The following is a 21735-nucleotide window of genomic DNA, read 5'->3' on the forward strand; positions in this document are numbered from 1 at the left end:
AATCAGATATATTTTTACATCCGTAAATTAAATTAAAATATTATTGTCGATGAGACTAATAAGTTAGTTAAATAATATAAAAATAAATAAGAACCTTCGTGTTGTTGCTGATAACGTATTAATATAATGGATAACCAAATATATAAATAGGTAAGTATAAGTATGTATATATAATATATATATATATGAATGTATGTATGTTGTGTGCAAGTATATTAATATATATATTTATCTAAACTCAAAAGCAATAAATAAGCATACATATATATAGATATGATATATACATATTTAGTAATGTATTAATATATAAATGGAGAGAGAGAGAGAGAGGAGAAAATGAATTAATTATTATTCACATAAAATATATATATATATATATATATGCAACAAGTTGAATGAACCTAAGATTAATAAAGTTGCCAACTAGACATCCATATTATTCCTACGTAATAAATTTATATTTTATACTCATTTTGTTTTAAATAAGGTGCAATATTTATTTAAAATAATTTGAAAATTAGATAATGTGATTGAAAAAAAAAATGTATATATATATATTTTTATTTAGATTATGTAAGAGGATAAAGCGTGAAATAAAAATTAAATATAATTAATTATTTTATATTTAAAAAATATTGCGGAATGTTTAAATATTACTAATGGAGTACTGTATAATAAATTTATTAGTTCATGGACACTACGTAATAAACTTGTAATGGCTATGTATTCTACATTACAATGTTTTTATTGATGAATGGGGTTGGAGTTGGGATTCACACTGTAAATGCACTTATTATGGTGCGAATTCCCAACACGTCTTGTTTTGCCGGTGGGAAATTAAATAAATTATATAATAATTTTATTTTTTTAAAAAAGAGAAATTATTACTGAATTTTGTGGGACAGAGGGAGGGAATCTTGAAGATTCTGCATTTTTTTCTTAATTTCTTTGTCGGCTTAAAAACATTGAATTATAGCGACATGCGAAAGCACGTGGGCCCCATGCGCGCCGGGTCACGTGACCTGACTCACGATTTTGGAACTGCACGAGGCGGGTAACTTCACCACACCTACCTTTACACTTTCTGGATCCTTCGTTACATTACTACAGTGCATATTTTGAAAATGATTATTATTATTATTTAGAACTATATTTTATTGTTCAGATTGAATTTCCGAATTAGTTATTACAGTGACTTCACATCGTAGTATCATAATAGTATGTCGTTTCTATGTTGTCCTGTCTCGCCTCTCTCTTGTAGTATTAAAATTCGACACAAATTTCTTATGTGGTGTTTAGTTTACAATTTGAGCTAATTTTTTTTTATTTGCAAATGGGGACTTCTATTTTACGTTTATTACATATGCTTTTTCCTAAGTCTATAGTACGTGTGGACTGCGGCGGCCGCCGCCTGCAATTATTAATTTTCTTAGAAAAAAAAAGATTCTCTCATGTAATAAAAAAGATTCACGATTTAAAAAAAAAAAAAAAAAGCTGTCTTTTTCAACCCTATTCGATTTCCTTATCTAATTTATGACTGAGAAATTGATTTTGTATTCCAAAAATTCAACGAAAAGTCTCGAACGATGTAATGAAATAAATAAAAGATAAATAAATATGAAAATAGAAATTGGGGATTGAAATAAGGATGACCCACAAAGGAAAGCCCTTTTATGGAAAAAACCAGAAAGTGGGGTATCTTTTGTTTTTAGCATCCACTTGCTTCACTGAAATATTTCTAAAATTTATTAAAATAATTCGGAGAAAAATTCGGAAAGCTGTTAATAACGTCGATTATGGCAGTCACGGGGGGAGTAACATTCCTGCAATTTCATTGGTCCGTCACGCTGTAGTGTGCAACTGCGGGGACGAGGGCGCTTCTACATTTCCCAAAATCACCGCGCCGGTGTAAGAAATAGGAAGCACCCGGGATCTCAAGGGCCAGATTGATGCGCAGCATCCGTTCAGGCGTTCATGTGGTCTGGTGTCGGGGTCCCGGGAGCTCGGAGGAATACTCGACGGTTTCAGCACCATAGGGCTCGTTTTCCTTATTGGTTCCATGAAAAATGGAGCCATCTATGAGAATAACTTTTCATTGCAGTTTATTTTTTTGGTTATATATACAGAGATTATAGTGGGGGAGGATACAGAAACTGTGAATATACTCACCGAGCGCCGAGCAGAAAGGGTAGGGTGGGGAGAGAGAAGGTAGGGTCGGGAAAGTGAAAATGGAATCTGGAAAATTGAGGGTTCTTGCCTTGCTGCCTCTTCTCGCATCTCTTATCCTACTCTACTTCGATATATATCCACAGGTCTGTAATGTCTACGGGTTTTCAATGCCCACTTGCTTTTTTTTTCTGTTCTATTGAGGGATGTCTCTGCTTCACCCGGAAAGAAAATAAAAAAGTGGTTCTTCTTTCTGAACGAACGAATGTTTTCTGTAATTTCTGTGCATCCACAATCAAAAAGGAAGGGGAAAACTTCACCTATATGAATGAATAAATGATTTCTGAATGGTTTTGTTTTTCTTGAATAGTCCTGGTTAGTTTCTACTTTTTGGATTTTTGGGATTCGAGGGAAGTTGGTTTGGTTTCTTGGGGGAAACCGGCAATCCAAGGTTTAGTGATGGTTTGATTTTCTTCGAACTTTTTGATATCGTTCTTCGATGATCTGCCGGAGGTGAGTTTCCAGTGTGTTCTTGATCCAGTGATTTGTGTTTGTTTTTCGATAATGATGAGTTTAACCTAACATCAGTTTCAGATGTGTTTAATTCTTTTGTATTTTTGAAAGGGGGAATGAATGATTGTGTGTCTAATATATGCTCTGTCTCTGAGATTCAATGTTTATCTGATAACTCTGAGTGATTTCAATTTTGTTGCTGAACTGTGTGTCTGTGCATTATGTACTTCAGACTTACAGGAGCAGCTGTAGCCTCATACAATACAGACATTATTGGATTGCTAGCAAACGTATTGTGACTCCGACCGGAGTTATTTCCGGTGCAGGTAACTTTGGTAGATGATTTTGTCAAGAATCCACTGTTTGAAGTTCCTTCGTAGATGATTTCATACAACATTTTGTTCTCCTTGGTAGTGTTGTTCATAATCTGATTCTTGAATGTGGATGATGCACAGTTGAGGTAAAGAGAGGCAGGATAGTATCTGTCATCGAGGGAGATGAATGGCGACCTAATGCCGAGAGTAAGCGTGTCATGGATTATGGAGAAGCTGTGGTTATGCCTGGTTTGATTGATGTGTAAGAGACTGTAAAACCCCATCCTACCATTGCCAATTGATGATCTATGAAATTGGTCGAAAATTCCTATCAATTGTTTGTCACAGGCACTCGCATCTTGATGATCCTGGAAGGGCAGAATGGGAAGGATTCCCTTCGGGAACAATGGCAGCCGCAGCTGGTATCTGCAAATTCGTCATCTTCTTTGTTATCCATTTGGGATTGCCATCGAATTACAGATTTTTTTTTGTTCTTGCTTTGAAGGTGGGATCACAACATTGATCGACATGCCGTTGAATAGTGTACCCTCTACGGTTTCGGAAGAGACACTTAAGCTTAAGGTATCGTATGCAACTCTAAGTTTATCGAAGTTCAAATCTTTGAACCTTTAAGGTTTCTAGACTTTCTCTTGGACTGTTAAAATGAAAAGTTCGAATGTTTTGTTGGTCGTCTGTCTCTGCTTCTTCTCCCGGTCCATACAATATTCTGCTAATGTATGAAGACGAAGGCTGCAAAAGGGAGGATATTTGTTGATGTCGGTATGCTGTTTTTACTCACTTCTTTTCGGCACCAGATGTATGAATTCTATTGTTTGGATATAACTGTTTGTTTGTCGCAGGTTTTTGGGGTGGTCTGGTGCCTGATAATGCTGTTAATACGGAGACTCTGGAGCGACTTCTTAAAGCCGGAGCACTTGGTCTCAAGGTTCGATTTCTTGCCATTCTTGTATGAATGAATACGAAGTCAGGTTTTGTTTCGATTCTTATGTTGTACTGTCTTGTGTTCATTTTGTTTTGTGTAGTCTTTCATGGTTAATTCCGGAATCAATGACTTTCCGATGACGAATTCTAGCCATATAAAGGTACGTTGCTTGTCATTTTTGTAGAACCAGCTACTCTTCGTCGTCTAAGGTTTGGTTGCATAATTCAGGCAGGGCTGTCTGTACTGGCTAAGTATAAAAGACCGTTGCTTGTACATGCCGAGGTTGAACAAGAAGTCGAAAATGATCTTGACAAGGCTGACAGCCCGAGGTCTTATTCGACATATCTTAAGACACGACCTGCTTCATGGTTAGTAATGTTTTTGTTTTTAAACCTCGATGCTTCGATTTTCATGGATCCTGAGATGTGTTTGAATTTTTCTATTTTCAGGGAAGAAGCTGCAGTAAAGGAGCTCGTCGAGCTGGCGAAAGACACTCGACCGGGAGGATCTGCTGACGGAGCTCATCTTCACGTTGTTCATCTTGTCGACGCACGATCTTCCTTGCAGCTTATTAAGGTTTGCCTTTTTCGCGCGGCGTCTGAGGTTTTTGGTTATGTCGGAGTAGTGTGTTTGACAGGACAACGGTTTATGTTGTAGGAAGCAAGGAGTCGGGGAGACAGCATTACGGCCGAGACATGTCCTCACTACCTGGCCTTCTCTGCCGAGGAAATCCCAGACGGCGACACTCGATTCAAGTGCGCCCCGCCTATTCGCGATTCAGACAATCGAGATAAGCTGTGGGATGCTTTGCTCGATGGCGACATTGACATGCTGAGCTCGGATCACTCGCCCTCGGTCCCCCAACTTAAACTTTTCGATGAGGGGGACTTCCTCAGAGCATGGGGCGGCGTCTCCTCCTTGCAGGTTCGATAAATTGTTTCGGACAACGTTGTGACTAGCTAACTAATACCCTGCAATGTCGACTGCGCAGTTTGTCCTACCGGCGACATGGTCGTATGGTCGCGACCACAACGTCAGTCTCGATCAAATAGCGTCATGGTGGAGTGAAAGGCCTGCGAAACTCGCCGGGCAAGATCATAAGGTTGTTACCAACGCAATAAGATGTTATTACTTCATCGATGAAAGAACATTACATTATGATATTTGAATTTGGTTCCGACTGCAGGGATCCATTGCAGCAGGGAAACAAGCGGATATCGTTGTATGGGACCCCGACGTAGAATTCGAACTCGACGATAATCATCCCGTGTACCTCAAGCATCCGGTATGCTCTTTCCTTTGCACACATTGCTTTCATTCTTACATCCTACTTTGTAATGAAAATTCTGTTGTCGAATTTGGTCAGAGTGTTTCGGCGTACATGGGATCGAAGCTTGCTGGGAAGGTTATGGCTACGTTCGTTGGAGGTAACCTTGTTTACAAAGAAGGGAAGCATGCTGCCATGGCTTGTGGTGCCCTAATTCTCGCTGCTACGGATGAATGATATATAATATAGACAGAGAGGATGGTTTGTTGCTGCTGTTGGGACATTTATTATATTTGTGTCTGTTTCTCGTAGGTTTTGAGTTATTGTTTATTTGTACTTTGTTGTAGTGTTTTTTTTTTGGGTTGTCAAGGCTCAATTGTACATAAACTACTGCGGGTCATGGACTGGTGACTTGAATGAAGCCTTGGGTTTGGTAATAATCAGTGGTTTAATTTAAGTTTTGTGTTATGGGCTGGATTTTGGGTTTGGGCCTTTTGGGCTATGTGCTTTCGGCCCATTTATATTTAGTTGCTTTGGTTCCCACCAATTTTGCTTCTGCGTCGTTTCCAGAGGTGGATAGGAGGGGAGTTCGAATTCTGCGGCTGTTATCGTCATGAAACTCTGCCATGGTTTGGTGTGGAATTCGACGTCGTTGTTGCTGAATCCGGCGTTGTCGCGGCCGGGCGTTGTTTCCTGTGTTTCCGTGGGTGGGTCGGAGACGGAGCGACTCAAACTCGCTGAGTCGCTTCAAAGTGAGACGCTCAAAATCCTTGAGTGGCCTTCTGTATGCGCGCAGCTCGCTGCCTTCACGTCCACCTCCATGGGCGTCGCGGCAGCTCAATCAGGTAATGTTCGGCTGGGCAGAAGCCCGAGGGAGAGCCGCCGTCTTCTCGACCAGACTTCCGCCGCGGCGATGATCTCTCGGCCGTTGGACTTCTCTGGAATCGAAGACGTGACTTCGATTGTTGATGCCTCCGTTTCTGGAGTAATGCTTTCTATCGGTGAGATTTGTTCTGTCGGTAGGACCTTAAGATCGGCTAGGTCGTTGGTGGAACAGATGGAGGAAAGCTCTTCGCTGAGTAATTCATACGATAGGTGAGCTGCTATGGTTTAACTTTCTTGCGGAACTTGAAGAGTGAACAGTTCTGTTTGCTCTCGCTTCCCACTGTTGGCACGTGTGGATTCGATTTTTGATACGTTGGGGTTTATTTTCTTTTCATTCGAAACAGGTGTTTGCCGCTGCTTGAAATTCTTCGGAAGTGCGATTTTCTGATGGAATTGGAACAGAAAATCGAATTTTGTCTAGATTGTAATTTGTCAATAGTCCTCGACCGAGCTAGTGAAGATTTGGAAATCATAAGGTCAGAGAGGAAAACGAACATGGAAAATCTAGAATCAATGCTGAAGATGACCGCCGGTCAGATTTTTCAGGCCGGTGGAATCGACAGGCCTCTGGTAACAAAACGTCGATCAAGGATGTGTGTGGCTGTTAGAACTACTCATAAATCATTGCTTCCTAACGGGGTAGTGTTGGACACCAGCAGCTCTGGTGCAACATACTTCATGGAACCTCGAGAGGCAGTTAACTTGAACAATCTTGAGGTGAGACTATCAAATGCAGAAAAGATAGAGGAGCAATGCATTTTAAGTTTGCTTAGTTCTGAAATTGCCGAATCCAGTAGAAAGATTTTACATTTGTTAGATAGAGTTTTGGAAGTTGATCTTGCTTTCGCAAGAGCTGGTCATGCTAGGTGGATGAATGGGGTCTGCCCCATTTTAAGCCCTGGAGCATCCGAGGATACTGAAGTTGATTCTTTATTTGTGGATGTGAATGGTATGCAGCACCCTTTGTTGCTGGAGTCTTCGCTTGGAGAAGCTATGGAGAAACCAGACACTACAACAACTGCTTTCGATTTTCCTGTTCCCGTTGACTTTAAAATTGGAAATGGAGTAAAGGTGGTGGTAATCTCAGGGCCTAATACAGGGGGTAAGACTGCTTCCATGAAGACTCTAGGTTTGGCTTCGATCATGCTGAAAGCCGGAATGTATCTCGTGGCGCAGAAGGAGCCACGCCTTCCATGGTTTGATCTTGTTCTGGCTGATATTGGTGATCATCAGGTAATTGATTCTCTCACAGGAATTTCTTGCTTTTGGCAATTCTTGTATATAATGGCTGCTTACATAGAATTTCATATGCTAAATTGAAGTCTCTAGAACAAAGCCTTTCAACCTTCAGTGGACACATATCGCGGATTTGTAAAATCCTGAATGTGGCCTCTGAAAGATCTCTTGTGCTTCTCGATGAGATTGGGAGTGGGACTGATCCTTCCGAAGGTGTCGCTCTGTCGGCTAGCATATTGCAATATCTGAAGGAGAGAATCAATCTGGCGATTGTGACAACCCACTATGCAGATTTGACCCGTTTAAAAGAGAAAGATGCACGTTTTGAGAATGCAGCAATGGAGTTTTCACTGGAAACTTTACAACCGACATACCGGATTCTCTGGGGAAGCATGGGTGAATCAAATGCATTAAGTATTGCCAAGATAATTGGATTTGATAGTACAATAATTGATCGTGCACATTCTTGGGTAAAAAAGCTTACACCAGAGAAAATGCAGAATCTTAATAGTTTGTTATATCAGTCCCTTGCTGAAGAGAGAAACAAGCTAAAAGATCACGCAGATAGAGCTGCCTCTGTTTATTCAGATGTGATGAAGCTTTATCACGAGGTAAAGTATGTTTCATAACTGTTGTCCGTATAAACTGTTCCATAGAGTGTAATATTGAATGGCTTTCCACGTTTCTTGGTATTGATTACAGTATCTTAGGCTGAATACAGTTTGAATGTAATATAGCAGGAGTCAATGATGGCGAAGTTATATTCATATAATATCTATCTACCTGCCAGATTCATGGCTAGTTAACGTGTTTTGCATGTTTATATTTAATTTAATTTAACTTCCCTTTCTTCCATGATTGAAGGTTCAGGATGAGGCCGTCAATCTTGATGCTCGCGAAGCAGCTCTTATGGCTCAGAAATCCAAGCAGATTCAAGACGAGCTGAACGCTGTGAAGGCTGAGATTGATGCCGCTGTTCAAGAGTTTGAGAAGCAGCTGAGGATTACAAACCCCAAAGAGTACAATGTGCTCTTGAAGAAAACAGAATCTGCCATAGCATCTATTGTCGATGCTCATCAGCCTTCTGAAGGCGATTCTGTCAGCAGAATTGCTAGTAGCTCTTATACTCCCCAGATTGGAGAACAAGTCATTGTAAAGAGTTTAAGGAATAAATTGGCTACAGTAGTTGAAGCACCATCCAATGATGGCATGGTTCTTGTCCAATATGGGAAAGTCCGACTTCGGGTAAATATGAACAGTATTGATTCTCCTTCACACGGTACTTCAGTGTCACGCTCGACAAGACAGGTACATCTTTCCCGTATATAATTAAACTTGGCAACTGTCATCATTTTCACTTTCTTCTTTTATTTATGCAATTGGAAGTAGTTACAACTAAATGTTTCAGTCTCACATAAACTGAGATTAGCAGTCTGGTATGAATTTCTCCAGAACTGAATTTTGTGCAATAGAATTGCATTTAGCTGACAAGTGGTGTTTGAATATATATACTCGATTCCTATTCCTACATATCAAAACTGTGGCAAAAATGAAAATGTTGAAAAGAAATTGATTTTGCAGGGTCAACAGGTGAAGAGACTCAAGAAACTGAGGAACCTAGGAGAAGCCACAAAAATGGAAGAGGAGGTTTCTTTTGGCCCGAAAGTGCAGACATCGAAAAACACTGTGGACTTAAGGGGGATGCGAGCCGAGCAAGCTATTCTTCATCTCAACATTGAAATCGATTCCAGAGCGTCAAGTTCAGTTCTCTTCATAATACATGGAATGGGCACCGGTGTTTTGAAGGAGTGTGTCCTCGAATTGCTAACAAACCATCCCCGGATTGCCAAGTTCGAAGAAGAAAGCCTGATGAATCACGGCTGCACAGTAGCATACATCAAGTGAATACACTTCCTCAAGATGTAAAAGAGATCTCCAAGTCATTGATAAAGAATTAATTGATATGTATGTATCAATTTAATTTACAAGAATATTATATATTAGTAAGTCTGATAAAATTACAGCCATAAATATATTGGTTGTTATCACTTCTCCATGTATCTCTCCATTTCTGTATGTAGTTTCAGATGAAGTGAATTTCATCATCCAGGCAGGTGGGCATGGCAGCATGGGCTTTCACCAAATTTTGCTGCAGATTTGTTTGTATTCATCCACCTGAACTCGACAGGTAAGTGTGTCCATATTCATTCCTCGAACAGCGTACAAGGATTAACTTCAGTTGCAGATTGTCACATTCTGGGCGGCTGGTGTTATCCGGTAGCCATGGAAATTGTCAAAAGTGCCACCCACTGGATTGACTCTCCTCCCTTTACCAGGTGCGTGTCATTTTTTGCAATTTCCTTTCAATAGCAAACACCAGTTTATGGATAACTATCATTACTTCTATCCCCATCATCGCCATTATCTTCCTTCTTGATTTCCCTTCTCGTTTATTATATCAAACTTTCTTTCTTTCATCTAAAGTCCTTACTTCCCCTAAACTTCAAAATGTTGGCTGTATTCGAGAAATCAATTGGCAGGCTGCCGAAGGAGCTAAGCCTACCCTATGCTACCCCCAACTGCAGCACCCCTGAAGAAATCGCAGCATTTTACCGGTCGTGGAAATCAGACTCCACCTTCTACAATCTCTCCAATGGCTGCTGCTTCTTGGCTCTGTCACATGAGGGTGAAAATCCAGCGTATCCCAGGTATTGGCTGGCATTTGAAAATCTATTCTTTCGATGCTTTTGCACCATCACTGGTAGGGGTTGTTACTGTTTTCTGCTACCACCAGGTCCATTGTGGTTATGGATGATATATTCTGCTTGTTTTCGGGTGCCCTGGACAACACCTGTGATCTTAGACGACACTACGGGCTGTCCAGACAGTCCTCGGAAGCCATGATTATAGTGGAGGCTTACAAAGTTCTCCACGACCGAGCTCCATATCCTCCCGATCAAGTCATCAAAGAACTCAAAGGGAAATTCGCCTTCATTCTGTTCGACTCGAAAGCTGCCACCGTGTTTCTTGCCAGAGTATAGATGAAGCCCTCGTTTATCAATATAATACTATTATTATTTTTTATTTTTTTTCGAAAAACCCAAGCTGCATTTATATATAACCAGTGTCATCTATCTGTTTTGAAATTAATCAATGGCGGATGTTATTTCCAGGATCGCGAGGGATCGGTGCAACTTCACTGGGGAACGGCAGGCGACGGGTCCTTGGTCTGCACGGACGACCCGAATGTGATATCGGCAACATGCGGGAAGTGCTACACGCCGTTTCCTCCTGGTAAGTTATGATTGATTGATGGAATTTGAGGAGCTAGATTGTTGCATTTGTATGTATGTATTTATGTTGCATTGCAGGGTGCATGTTCATGAGTGAGAGTGGGGTAATGAGCTTCGATCATCCACTGAACAAGGTGAGAGGGATTCGGAGAGAGGACGATGAAGGAAAGGTTTGTGCCATAGTTTTTCAGGTGGATCTCTTCACCAGACTGCAGAGCATCCCTCGCAGTGGCAGTGCTTCAAATTGGGCTAATCCAACTGTTGTTGAAGGGGGAGACTGATTAGACAGACCACAGGTACACTTACACCAGTCTCTCCATCTCTAATCTAGCTGATGATGGTGTGTGGTGATGATGATGATGATGATGATTCTGTAAATAGGGATGGGAGGGGGCCCATTCTTGGTGCTCTTTCCTATCTTATCCTATGTTCTTTAATAATAATTGTTTGTTGCCAATGATTTCTGGGCTTTCTTAAATAAATAAATAAATTTGTTGGGTTCATTTATATATATATATATGCAGGATACGATTTTCTTGAATTAATTAAGATGATGCCTCAAGATTGGAGATAAGATCAGATTCGTATTTTAGTATTTATTTTACTGATGTCCAACTTCGCTTCTGACCTAATTAATGATGGCCCTTAACTGCCTTGATTTAATTTAATTAATTTGGACTGCTACTGATGATGTTAAGCCTTAAAAAGGAAGACGATGATTAATCATTGCACCTCACCTCTTTGTGTAAAATTAGTTACATCGGCAATACATGAGGGAGGGGTGATTTGTGACACTGTTACGAGAAATATATGTGAATGAATGTGTCCAAAAAATATGGTAGCTAGGGTTGAAAATTTTACTGTAATAATGGATAATGAGTACAATATTCACTATTGGATAACGATTGCAATATTCACTCTTGTTTCCCATACACACAGCTAAACCTTACTGGCCATTGAAGATGAAGATGGATATACTCAAATTGTATTTTACTTTAAAAATTTTCGAAAGGTTTCATTTCAGAATTCTTTAAGGCATCAAACAATTATACTCAAAATTTCTGTCGGACAAGAGAATATCACTTCTACCCATAATATTCTTTCTTGTTTAAATATAGAAGCAGAATATATGAAAGAAACCTTTTAAGGAAAGCAAAATCAAAGGACATGAAACCTAAGAACAAAGGCTTTAATTAAAGGACCAGTATGGCCTCCAAATCTGACTATTGCGCTAACTTTCTTTCTAGACCAAGAATAAATCTGACAAAAAATGACATCAGCATGAACCTCATGATAATTGTAGCAGCAAATGGGACAGTATGTATACAGCAAACTTTATTCGACTCATAGGGTCACATTGGGCCATGGAATCTGTATCTGTTTGCCAATTCAACTACAACATGCCCTCTGGTTCTACACAATCCAGATTTTATATATTCTATTCTACAAACTAAGCTGGAAAATCTTTATCATTGTATAGGGGGTATATATAGACAATGCCGCGTTATATGTACAGAGTAAACAACCTCATGCTCGGGTAGCAAAACTATCAGCAACATTATCAAAATACAAGGAGGCACAGAAGGAAAAAACAAAACAAGAAAATTGAGACTCTGTTAAGTGACCTGTAAGCCTGTTGATGTTGTCTTCGTAATCTTGGAGTGCTGCTCACCACTGTGTGGTATGAGTTTGGGTACTCATATAGGCTCTGTGAATTGCCAAACACTCTTGCATAAACCATTTCCCCGTACATTCCCATTGTTGAATCGAAAGAAGCCATTGTTGCAGAACTGCTATTATTAACAAACATGGGCGAAGAGTTCTGCACAGAGTTGGTGTAGGTAGTTGGGAAGGTGTGGGGATATGTACGAGGACTGCGAGATTCTTGCTGTTCCTGATCAGGATTGAATGTTGTGAGTCCCTTGATTGCGGCTGGCCTTGGAGGTATAACCTTGCCCTCGGATTCTGATAGGGATTGTCCCCGTCCATAGAGAGGTACTATGGTGCTTTGAGATATTTGGGACTTGCAAACAGGGCACTTTGGGGGCTCGTTATCTTTAGCAGCGGAATTATTGGCATCCAACCATTTGTATATGCAGGGCCAGCAATAGAGATGGCCACAGAGTGTCACAACAGGATCCCTTGCGAAATCCAAACATATGCTGCAATCAAAGCAAGGAGATGAAGCCTTCTCAGATTCTGTTGTTGGTGCAGGAATTGATTCCCACCCTTGCACGAAATACTGCTCAAACGCCATGTGCTTGCTGTTCTATAGCCTGGTTCTAATTTCCACTTTCTTAACCCTGATAAAGAAGAAAGAAAAAGGATGTTACACTAGTGCCTAAGATCTGATGCTTGAAGTAACAATAATCAGCAACTTTGCAATAGTTAATCTGTTCAAATGCTGAAATATATCAACTAAAATTCTCATGTAGCAGATCCAAGTGATCGATATATAGTTTATGAGGCATCAAATAATTGAGACTACAGGAAACCCTAACCACAGACTTTGGACACAAAATTCCCCAATCAAGATAATGAAGTTTAAATCTCAGAGAGATTATGATAAAAACGAACGATCGAGAATCACACACGGATACAGATCTAGATTCTGCAGGTTGCGGAGAAATTGCTCTTCCGAAAACACAATTGATACAAAACAAATCTACAGAGTGATATATCCCCAAACACCGCGCAAGAGGATTGAAAACGCCATTAACAAATAGAAAAAGTGACTGCTGTCATCACATATGCAGATCGAACAAATTAGGTCTAACGCAATCACAATACTTGCTTCTTTATCGCAAACATAATTGAGATGAAAATCAATCTACAACGTAGATCAGCTCACAAATTAGATCGAAAACACTGAAAACTCACAACTTACCAATTCGATCAAGGAGCTTCGACAAAATTTCCAGAGAGGAGTCAGATTAGAGATTACGCTATTGGCCGGTGGATTGGATGATTGAAAATTCAAGGAAAAATGATCTACGAACGCTAATGGGGCTGTTGAGATGGTTTTATAGACTTAACGTGGCAAACAGGGTAAGCTTTACACGTACAGTGTAAGGACTAACTCCGGAGGTCCTGACAAATCTGAACCGTTCATAAAGTAGGCCCTACTTTGAACGATCCAGATTTATCCGGTGCTTGGTAACCATGGAGTCACTTATCTTTTCGTCAGATCGGTGGATAACAATTTAGCAACTTCTGATCAGATATGACGTGGCATCCACGGAAATTCTTAATTATTTAATTAACGTTATTACAATGTATTATTAAATCTCTTTAGAATAATAATGTTCACAATTCTGACACACGGAAGGTCTCCTGTTCGAATCCGGGTGACGCTAGTATTATTAATTGTTCCGTAAGGAATGACTCTGTGGTGTAGGTCTTGGACTTGTGACTGTGAAGTCATTGGTTCAAATTCCAACGTCTCAGGTCACCTGTCACACATGGTTCGTTTAGTGTGATTTTTTCGTCAAGTTGATTTGTAGGATTCGACCTAGAGCTTATCTAGTGCGTACTTTCGAATAGCTATTGTGAGTTCCGACGTGATATAAATAAATAATGATGTTGACTTAACATATATAATTGAAAAATAAATAAATTAATTAAATCAAGCTGTCATTTTCTTATATATTCAGAATTCTCTAAACAGAACATTGTTTCTAGAGCAGTTTTGATTAGTAGTATTATTATAATTATTTTATCATAAAATATAAAAATTGAAAATAAAATTGGCCAATTTGGAAAATACTAGAAGGTGTGTTAAGTCATTGGGGGCAATTTTGTCAATATGTGCTCCTCCTTCTAGAAGGTAAGAATTATATTTGCCGTCGATTAATCGCCCACTATACATTGAGGAGGAGTCTATTTTCAAATAATTTAATTTTGTCACCGTCAGGCAATAGTGAATAATCAATTTAATTCGAATTTTATTCAAAAATAAATATATAAACACTACTTATAGGGCATAACAACTTTGCTATTTTTTCTTTTTTTTTTTCTTTTTTTTTTTTATGACGAATTGCTACCCGATCTTTTGCGCTGAATCTAATACTTTGAAAATCAGGGTTTAAACCTATCATCTCATAGTCACACATCAACTCTCACACCACCAAATCATCCCTTACGACACTTGTAAAATATATTTTTAAACTATTAAAGAATAGCTAAAGTCTATATATAAATTTGAATGAAAGTTAAGAGATAGAAATGTTTCTAATAAGTTACCATATATAAATAAATAAAATTAAAATAAAATATGAAGTCATTACTAGTTTCGAAAACATAATTTATTATTATTAATAATATTTAAAGCAGTTTCTTCTAGAATGCAAGTGGTTGTGAGGTACCTAACAAAGACAAAAATATATATATATATATATATAAAAACAAAAAGCAAAATAAATTATTCTTATAAAAACTTAAACTGTGTGCTTAAAATGTGGTCCACCTGCTGAATAATGTTGTTGACTTAAAATAATTTGGGATTTGATTGTTTACTTTGTATTAAGTTATATGTTTCTTTTTAAAATATATATATATAAATTTAATATGTTTCTTTTTTTTTTTAAGATAAAATAATGTATTTAGATAATAAATTGTGAAGGTTACATGGAAATAAATAAATAACAACCACCCTTAAAGTTGATGTGTACTTGTTGTAGAATAAATTCTCATAACTTTCTAGACTATCATCTCATAGTGTTTTTGTTTGGGGTTTGAATTTTGAGTTGGGATTTGAATATTAAGAATTTTGATTTTGAATAGTTGTATGATATGATATAAATAGGTGTTGATGTGATTTATCTTATGTGTCACATGTCCAACTCACGTACCACCACCAGACCATGAATGTTATATTTTGCTCAATATCATTTTATTTATGACTTTTTTATAATTTTATACATTTATTCTAAACAAGTATTTATATTAAAATTTTGTTTTTTTTTATGAAATGTAACTATATTAATTATATATAAATATATATTTTCTTTATTTTTATTATACAAATTTTTTATTTTTATAAGATAACATAAATTATACTATGATTCACATATAATATTAATATATATAACAAAATTATTAAATTTTATTAGTTAGATATATTCCATTATCTCGTTTATGTCATTTTCAAAATAATAATAATAATAATAATTAAAAAGTAATAAATTCAATTTAATTTGCCATTCGTGTTAGTATTTAACTAATCGGCTAAGTGGTGTGACTAAACTGAGCACTTTTTTTGTAATTGCTTAACAACTATAATGGTGATTTTAGATTTTTCTAAATTTCAAAAAGCAAAAAAAAATAAAAAATAAAAAAAACAAACAAACAAGACAAATGAAACTAAATTGTGCTAGTTTTCTTACTCCCTCTGTCCCACATTGGATATTTGGGTCACCATATACACAAGAATTTAGGATAAGTATAATTAATAGATAATTAAGAATATACTAGTGAAAATAATTATGTTGTAATATAAATAACTAGAGATGGGTATGATAACTAATTAATTTAATTAAAATAAAAAAAATTAAATTAAAAAATTTAAAAATGAAATCAAAATGTATAATCAATTTTTTTTCTTTAATTTATTATACATTTTTTCTTGGCAATATCAAACTATTATTTAAATAAAAATTTAAATCAGAAATTCCAATTGAAATTATAACCAAACAAATCGTAATTTCAAACAAATAAGATATCTCACGGTTTTACGTAATGAAAATTGCTTCTGTTGTATTAACACAAAGAGTCGTGTGGAATCAAAATATACACACGGTTCTTTGAATAGAAATGATTGAAGAAATTATTTCCGATACGTGTGGGCATTATTTCTGATCCGCGTGGAATCAAAATATAAACACGGTTCTTTAGAAAAATTTATACTATTATCTATTATCTAAAATTATATAAAAATATCATATGGAATATTTCATTTTTATTTCAAATTTTTTTAACAATTAAAAATTTAAAATTAGTAACATATTGTTGGGATGTCAGGATGTTTTACGGATTAAAATTTTAAGTTATTATATTTAAATATAATATATTTCTATTTTTGTCCAATGTAATCGCTTTATATAAATAAACTTTTTTATTTATATTACATCATTGTTACTACTTTTTATACAAAAAAAAAAAAAATCATTTATCTTATTTTTTACTGACTATACAGTATAATATTGGTATTTAAATTCCGTACCAAACAATCAGTATATTATTTTCGCATTCCTTAAAGAATGATACAGTGATGTCACTGATGTGGAAGTTAATTTTATTAAATTTTATTATTTTCTTTATAGTATTATATTCAAAATAAAATACACCAGTCCTACAAGTCTAATTGACTAAAAAAATGATAATAAAAATAAAATAAAATAAAATAAAAACCGTCCAAACACTTAAAATAATAACTACAGACACGCGCTACTGTTTCCCGCTAAAAGTAAACCTATATCAAATGCTCATCCAAAATTTGAATCAATAGCGCCATTTTTCGTGCATTCACCCGACGGAGATTGAGCTGCGATACAATCGACACATCCACCGGAAACACGGGTGGGGGTAAGGATTTGGAAGCGGAGACCAGCTTCATAATGTCTGCAACAAAGGCGAGCGGTAAACGAGGAGTGTTGGAATCGGAGAATACTAAGTCCGATCGAAGAAAACGAATCGCCGTGGAGGACGATTTTGACGCCGCCATCTCCAGGTCAGAGAGAGTTCTTCGCTCCGTTCACCTTTTCACTGATGATTTAATAGAGATGGAATTACTAAAATTGTGAATTTAATGCAGTGATATTAAAGGCATCATGAGTGCTCTTCAGCAGATCAAAGAGAAGGCGCAGAAGGACGGACAGAAAAAGAACGAAGAGACGATTTCTAGGTGAATGACCGAGTATATTTTACCAAATCTGAAACGAGTATTTGCTGTACTGTTTTTGCATTAATTTGACACAAATTCAAATTCAATCGACGCTATGTTGTGTACACTATAGAGACTGGAGTCTCCTAATCTCCATGGATATTCAATTTGCATATAACTTTCGAAGCACCTGTTACCAACAGTCAATGTTCTAATCAATGATTCTGTTTTTCTGTTGATGCATCTCAACGTAAAATATCACTATCTGCTTTGATAGTTTGATACTAAAGCATGGATATACCCCTAGTCATATGCTGTAGTTGCATGCATTCACAAGGACACTAGTTAGGGCTTGATCTTAAATTTCATATATCTATTTTTACTTCTGTAGACTAGTCCGGTGCTGTTTAAAGCAAACAAACCAACGTACTTGAGATCCATATATAAGAAGACTTCATCAAGTCATATCCTGTGGTGCACAATCAATTTCATTTCCTTCTACTATGACGAAATCTAGACTTGGAATTAGAATTTTGCTGTAGTGCATTTGTTACCTAACCAGAAATAAAGCGATTCCATTAACTTATGCATCAAGTCCATGAACACTATAGGATGCCCAATCTACTTCTGTTGTTTTGCTGACAGTTTGGCTTCAGAGATCAAATCAAGTCTGGATGAGCTAAAGTCAAAACTTGAGAAAGAAAGGTCAGGTGACATCCAGGGATTCCCCTGATCAATACTATTATTTGCATTAGTCTCATTGCTGTTACACTTGCCTGATAATCCGCGCTAATTAATTACATTTTGAACCATTTTTCTTGAACATATATGACAGGCAAAACTTTGCTAAGATGCTGTCAAAGAACTCAAAAGAGGTCTCCCCTGAGTAATTACAATGGAGAGTTGTTGGATCCTCCTAATTATATATACCCTGTGTGGGTTTGACAGGGCGTGTTTGGATTTGTGCAGTGTGAGAATTTACTGAAGAGTGAGACTGCAAAATTTCAACAAGTTTATGACAAGTTCTGCAAGGACAAAAACTCACATCTGCAGGCCATGAAAGGTAAGTCTCCCACACTTCAATTTATTCATTCAACTTACAAGATTCTTGTTTTCTAGAGAGCATGGTCTACTAGTAGCTGAATTTTGCATCCAAGCTTAATGACCGTTTTGTGATCTCAAACACTGCTGGTGTTGTCAGATATCATTACCAAATATGAAGAGGAGAAGGAGAGGCTTTTTTCACGCTACGAACAACTAAGTGAGCAAAGGGGCTATATATTCGATCTTTCACCCCTTTTTCTACTTTGAAACAGAGAATAATCATAATTCATAAAAGCCATTGCCAGGTAAGAAGGAGAAGAGTATTCTGTCGGAACATGAGAAGTCAAGTGCAGAAAAAATAGCTCAACTGGAGGAATCCCTCAAGAAAAAGAAGCAGGTGAATTCATTCATTCTCTTGGTTTATGCTTCACTTTCCATTCCATTCCTATTTTGCAGTAATCACAAATTTTCCTTCCTGCTCTCTTTGCCTTGCCACACACAGGATGATAAAACCTTCAGCATTTTAAGGAAAACCTTGGGGTCCTTTCTTGGAAATGCTTCAGATGAGGACTTCCTTCCTGAGGACTGAAAGATTTTCCCCAAGCCCTGTCTTCTTAGCAGTTGGATTTTAACTTTCTTTAAAAAAGAAGTTTTATAGAGCATTTATCTGCCAATTATTTTGCCCAGTATATCTCTCTGAGTTTTTGTATTGTTAAGACTTTATTAGATACAGTCTCTCACCACATCTTCTCCTTCCATTGTTACTACAGGTTGATATTATTAAAAGCAAGCTTATGTGTCCTAATTGAGCTGGGCCATTATTTGAAGTAAAGCCCATTTCAATTAGGCCCGTTTTCTCTCTTGCTTTGCTCTCTTTTGTCGCGTATATCTATCATTCTATCTATAAGCAAAATGCCAGCGTAATTAGGAAGTGCAAATGTTGAAGTCGAAAAGTATCTACATATACGTATACATAAATCCTCATCCGGAAACCAGAGGCAGGAATTTAGCAGTGGGCAGAAAGCTGCATAACCATCAGGATTAGAGCGCAGAATGACTACTGCTACTGCCACTCTTGTGTTCAATTCCTTCTTGTCCAATTTTAGTGTCACAGAATCCACCAAGCCCCCGAAACTTCTTACCTGCGCACCGCCTTCTGCTCGGATTCTTTGCTCTTCTTCCGCTCCTGATCATCAATCCGTTGCCACTGGTACGTATTTGATTTGCTTCCTGTATTTGTGTGAATTGTTGGATGCTGCAAATCGATGGTTATCTGCTTTTTGCTGTGTCTAAATTTCTGCAAGTCTGCAATTGTTTTTGTTTTGGACTTGGAAATTGGAATGAGATTCAATCGTCCTCTTCGCTCGCACGTCTTTAAGTTTGATGTTTGTGTTATTTTGAGGAGTCCATGAATTATTCATTGCAGAGATAGCGGGGAACGATGCTTCATTGACTGGCGGTGCGTACGATTTTGAAAGAGCAACTACCTCGCTTTCTCAGAAATTGCTGTCATCGCCAAAGAAAGTGACGCTTCTGCGACATGGACTTAGCACTTGGAACAAAGAAGGCAGAGTTCAGGTTGGTTTCTGCCTGACTTGTGTTTGTTGCTCTTGACTTGATCTGCACAGTGCACTTCCTGGTTTGGTTATGCTTTAAGAGAGTTGTTGAATTACCATTGAAGTCTGGAATCGATACTACCCTTGTTCATATAAGCTTATTGAGCGGGAAGCTAAGTACATTTTAACAATATAAAGTTTACATCTTTAGGTCACATTATTCTTTCACCGTCCTTCTAGTATATTAATTTTGTTTTGTTGTTTTCAATTTCACCTAAAAGCAATAGACGGATGGAGTGATTCAATCTTGACTGTCCTTTTTTTTATGCTTGTAGGGCAGCTCAAACCTGTCGCTTCTAACTGAAGCCGGTGCTGCACAAGCAGAGAGGTGTAGAAAATCTTTAGCTGAAATACAATTTGATCATTGTTTCTCCAGTCCAATATCCCGTGCCAAGGTTTATTCTTTCTGCTTAAGTTCGATAATTCTCAATACTGTATACTCTCTCAGCTTCTTACATAGCCAGTTACTTATGTTCAGTCGACTGCTGAAATTTTATGGGAAGGAAGAGAGCAGCCGTTGGTTTACCTCGACTCACTGAAGGAGGCTCATTTATATCATCTTGAAGGCATGAGAAATGGTCCGTCACTTTTGCTACGCCCCACTTCCCCTCGACATTCTATCCATTTAGTTCCCCTTTATACTGGTTAATTATAGAACTACTTTAATTTGTAGATTTAACACTTGCATGCAAAACAATGTTAATGAAAAGATAATGGGCTTCTTTGGGATTAGTTTTAGCTTCTTTTGTTGATCACTTAGTAAATCACATTTAGTGTTTGGAGGCAGTGGATGCCAAGAAGAAATATCCCAAGGAGTTTATGCAGTGGAGAGAAGATCCTAGCAACTTTTGTGTCAATGGTGTCTATCCTGTAAGGAAGTTGTGGGAGACTGCCCGTGAAGCTTGGCTGGAAATCTTATTTACACCGGTGAGGATCCCATCATATATATATATATATATATTTCCTTGCACTGATTCATATCATCTTCACTAAGGGTTTTAAATGTCAGGGCGAAAACTTCCTGGTGGTCACTCATAAATCAATCCTGAGGGCATTACTATGCACAGCTCTTGGACTCGGGCCAGAGAGGTATGCTTAAAAATTCAAGCTTTTCCCGTTCCAGAGAAATTGTGATCCTCATTTCTTACATTTATACATTGAGCTTATGGATTCAGGTTTCGGTCCATCGACGTGAACAACGGTGGACTGTGTGTTTTCAGCTTCAACAAACGTGGGGAAGCCATGCTTCAATCCTTGAACATGACTGCCCACATGTACTCCGACCACATTTACCGTTACTGAGAAAGCAGATGAGAGGTACAAACACAACACAGCTGGCATTATTACACGGGAATCATATGCTTCTTTTTCTTTTTATCTTTGTGTATATATCAAGACCAATATTTTCTCATACCTTTTTAAATTTTTCTCTGTGGATGGGATTCGTGGAGTATCGGGATACTACTATACATATATTTTGGTGGGCTTTGTTGGGTTTATTATACGTGATGTGACCAAAAAGGTAGTGTCCATTTAGCCCATACTGCGAATGATGCGAATATGGAATATCCAATCCTA

The 21735-nt window shown here is 37.6% G+C and overlaps 6 protein-coding genes across 12 annotated transcripts; 5 read left to right on the forward strand and 1 right to left on the reverse strand.

Annotated features, from left to right (window-relative positions):
* The first annotated feature begins 1916 nt into the window (after positions 1-1916).
* On the forward strand, positions 1917-5661 carry LOC127247864 (allantoinase). Of its 2 annotated transcripts, none has more exons than XM_051269921.1 (14): positions 1917-2312; positions 2912-3005; positions 3135-3255; positions 3342-3415; positions 3499-3575; positions 3737-3773; positions 3854-3939; positions 4037-4096; positions 4165-4304; positions 4386-4512; positions 4594-4860; positions 4928-5038; positions 5123-5221; positions 5303-5661. In XM_051269921.1, the coding sequence occupies exons 1-14, from the start codon at positions 2229-2231 to the stop codon at positions 5438-5440; spliced, it is 1515 nt and encodes a 504-aa protein (XP_051125878.1). In that variant the 5' UTR covers positions 1917-2228; the 3' UTR covers positions 5441-5661. The 2 variants fall into 2 exon arrangements, with proteins under 2 accessions (XP_051125878.1, XP_051125879.1); XM_051269922.1 differs by lacking the exon at positions 1917-2312 and adding an exon at positions 2375-2679.
* An 82-nt stretch (positions 5662-5743) lies between these two features.
* LOC127247863 (uncharacterized) lies at positions 5744-9577 on the forward strand. 5 transcript variants are annotated; one of them, XM_051269920.1, is made up of 7 exons: positions 5744-6298; positions 6433-6805; positions 7046-7321; positions 7411-7935; positions 8189-8632; positions 8906-9289; positions 9406-9553. In XM_051269920.1, the coding sequence occupies exons 1-6, from the start codon at positions 5817-5819 to the stop codon at positions 9227-9229; spliced, it is 2424 nt and encodes an 807-aa protein (XP_051125877.1). In that variant the 5' UTR covers positions 5744-5816; the 3' UTR covers positions 9230-9289; positions 9406-9553. The 5 variants fall into 5 exon arrangements, with proteins under 5 accessions (XP_051125877.1, XP_051125874.1, XP_051125876.1 ...); XM_051269917.1 differs by having other exon boundaries at positions 6433-7321; positions 9435-9577; XM_051269919.1 differs by having other exon boundaries at positions 6433-7321; positions 8906-9327; positions 9435-9563.
* On the forward strand, positions 9518-11077 carry LOC127247865 (stem-specific protein TSJT1-like). 2 transcript variants are annotated; one of them, XM_051269923.1, is made up of 5 exons: positions 9518-9660; positions 9865-10032; positions 10119-10359; positions 10498-10618; positions 10696-11077. In XM_051269923.1, the coding sequence occupies exons 1-5, from the start codon at positions 9608-9610 to the stop codon at positions 10896-10898; spliced, it is 786 nt and encodes a 261-aa protein (XP_051125880.1). In that variant the 5' UTR covers positions 9518-9607; the 3' UTR covers positions 10899-11077. The 2 variants fall into 2 exon arrangements, with proteins under 2 accessions (XP_051125880.1, XP_051125881.1); XM_051269924.1 differs by lacking the exon at positions 9518-9660 and having other exon boundaries at positions 9695-10032.
* Positions 11078-11893: 816 nt separating this feature from the next.
* On the reverse strand, positions 11894-13669 carry LOC127247866 (E3 ubiquitin-protein ligase RMA1H1-like). The gene is made up of 2 exons (XM_051269925.1): positions 13505-13669; positions 11894-12920 (listed from the first exon to the last, which is right to left on the reverse strand). The coding sequence occupies exon 2, from the start codon at positions 12872-12874 to the stop codon at positions 12179-12181; it is 696 nt and encodes a 231-aa protein (XP_051125882.1). The 5' UTR covers positions 12875-12920; positions 13505-13669; the 3' UTR covers positions 11894-12178.
* Positions 13670-17069: 3400 nt separating this feature from the next.
* On the forward strand, positions 17070-19358 carry LOC127247954 (protein MLP1). The gene is made up of 8 exons (XM_051270047.1): positions 17070-17344; positions 17429-17518; positions 18143-18202; positions 18333-18372; positions 18467-18560; positions 18699-18758; positions 18847-18938; positions 19044-19358. The coding sequence occupies exons 1-8, from the start codon at positions 17232-17234 to the stop codon at positions 19128-19130; spliced, it is 636 nt and encodes a 211-aa protein (XP_051126004.1). The 5' UTR covers positions 17070-17231; the 3' UTR covers positions 19131-19358.
* Positions 19359-19531: 173 nt separating this feature from the next.
* LOC127247953 (probable 2-carboxy-D-arabinitol-1-phosphatase) lies at positions 19532-21656 on the forward strand. The gene is made up of 7 exons (XM_051270046.1): positions 19532-19751; positions 19968-20119; positions 20433-20552; positions 20636-20735; positions 20945-21084; positions 21167-21246; positions 21333-21656. Exons 1-7 carry the CDS (start codon positions 19595-19597, stop codon positions 21457-21459), a joined length of 876 nt encoding a protein of 291 aa, XP_051126003.1. The 5' UTR covers positions 19532-19594; the 3' UTR covers positions 21460-21656.
* Positions 21657-21735: the final 79 nt, after the last annotated feature.

The sequence above is a fragment of the Andrographis paniculata genome, unplaced genomic scaffold (assembly GCF_009805555.1).
Source record: "Andrographis paniculata isolate CXL003 unplaced genomic scaffold, ASM980555v1 Contig32END, whole genome shotgun sequence".
In the NCBI taxonomy this organism is placed as follows: Eukaryota; Viridiplantae; Streptophyta; class Magnoliopsida; order Lamiales; family Acanthaceae; genus Andrographis; species Andrographis paniculata.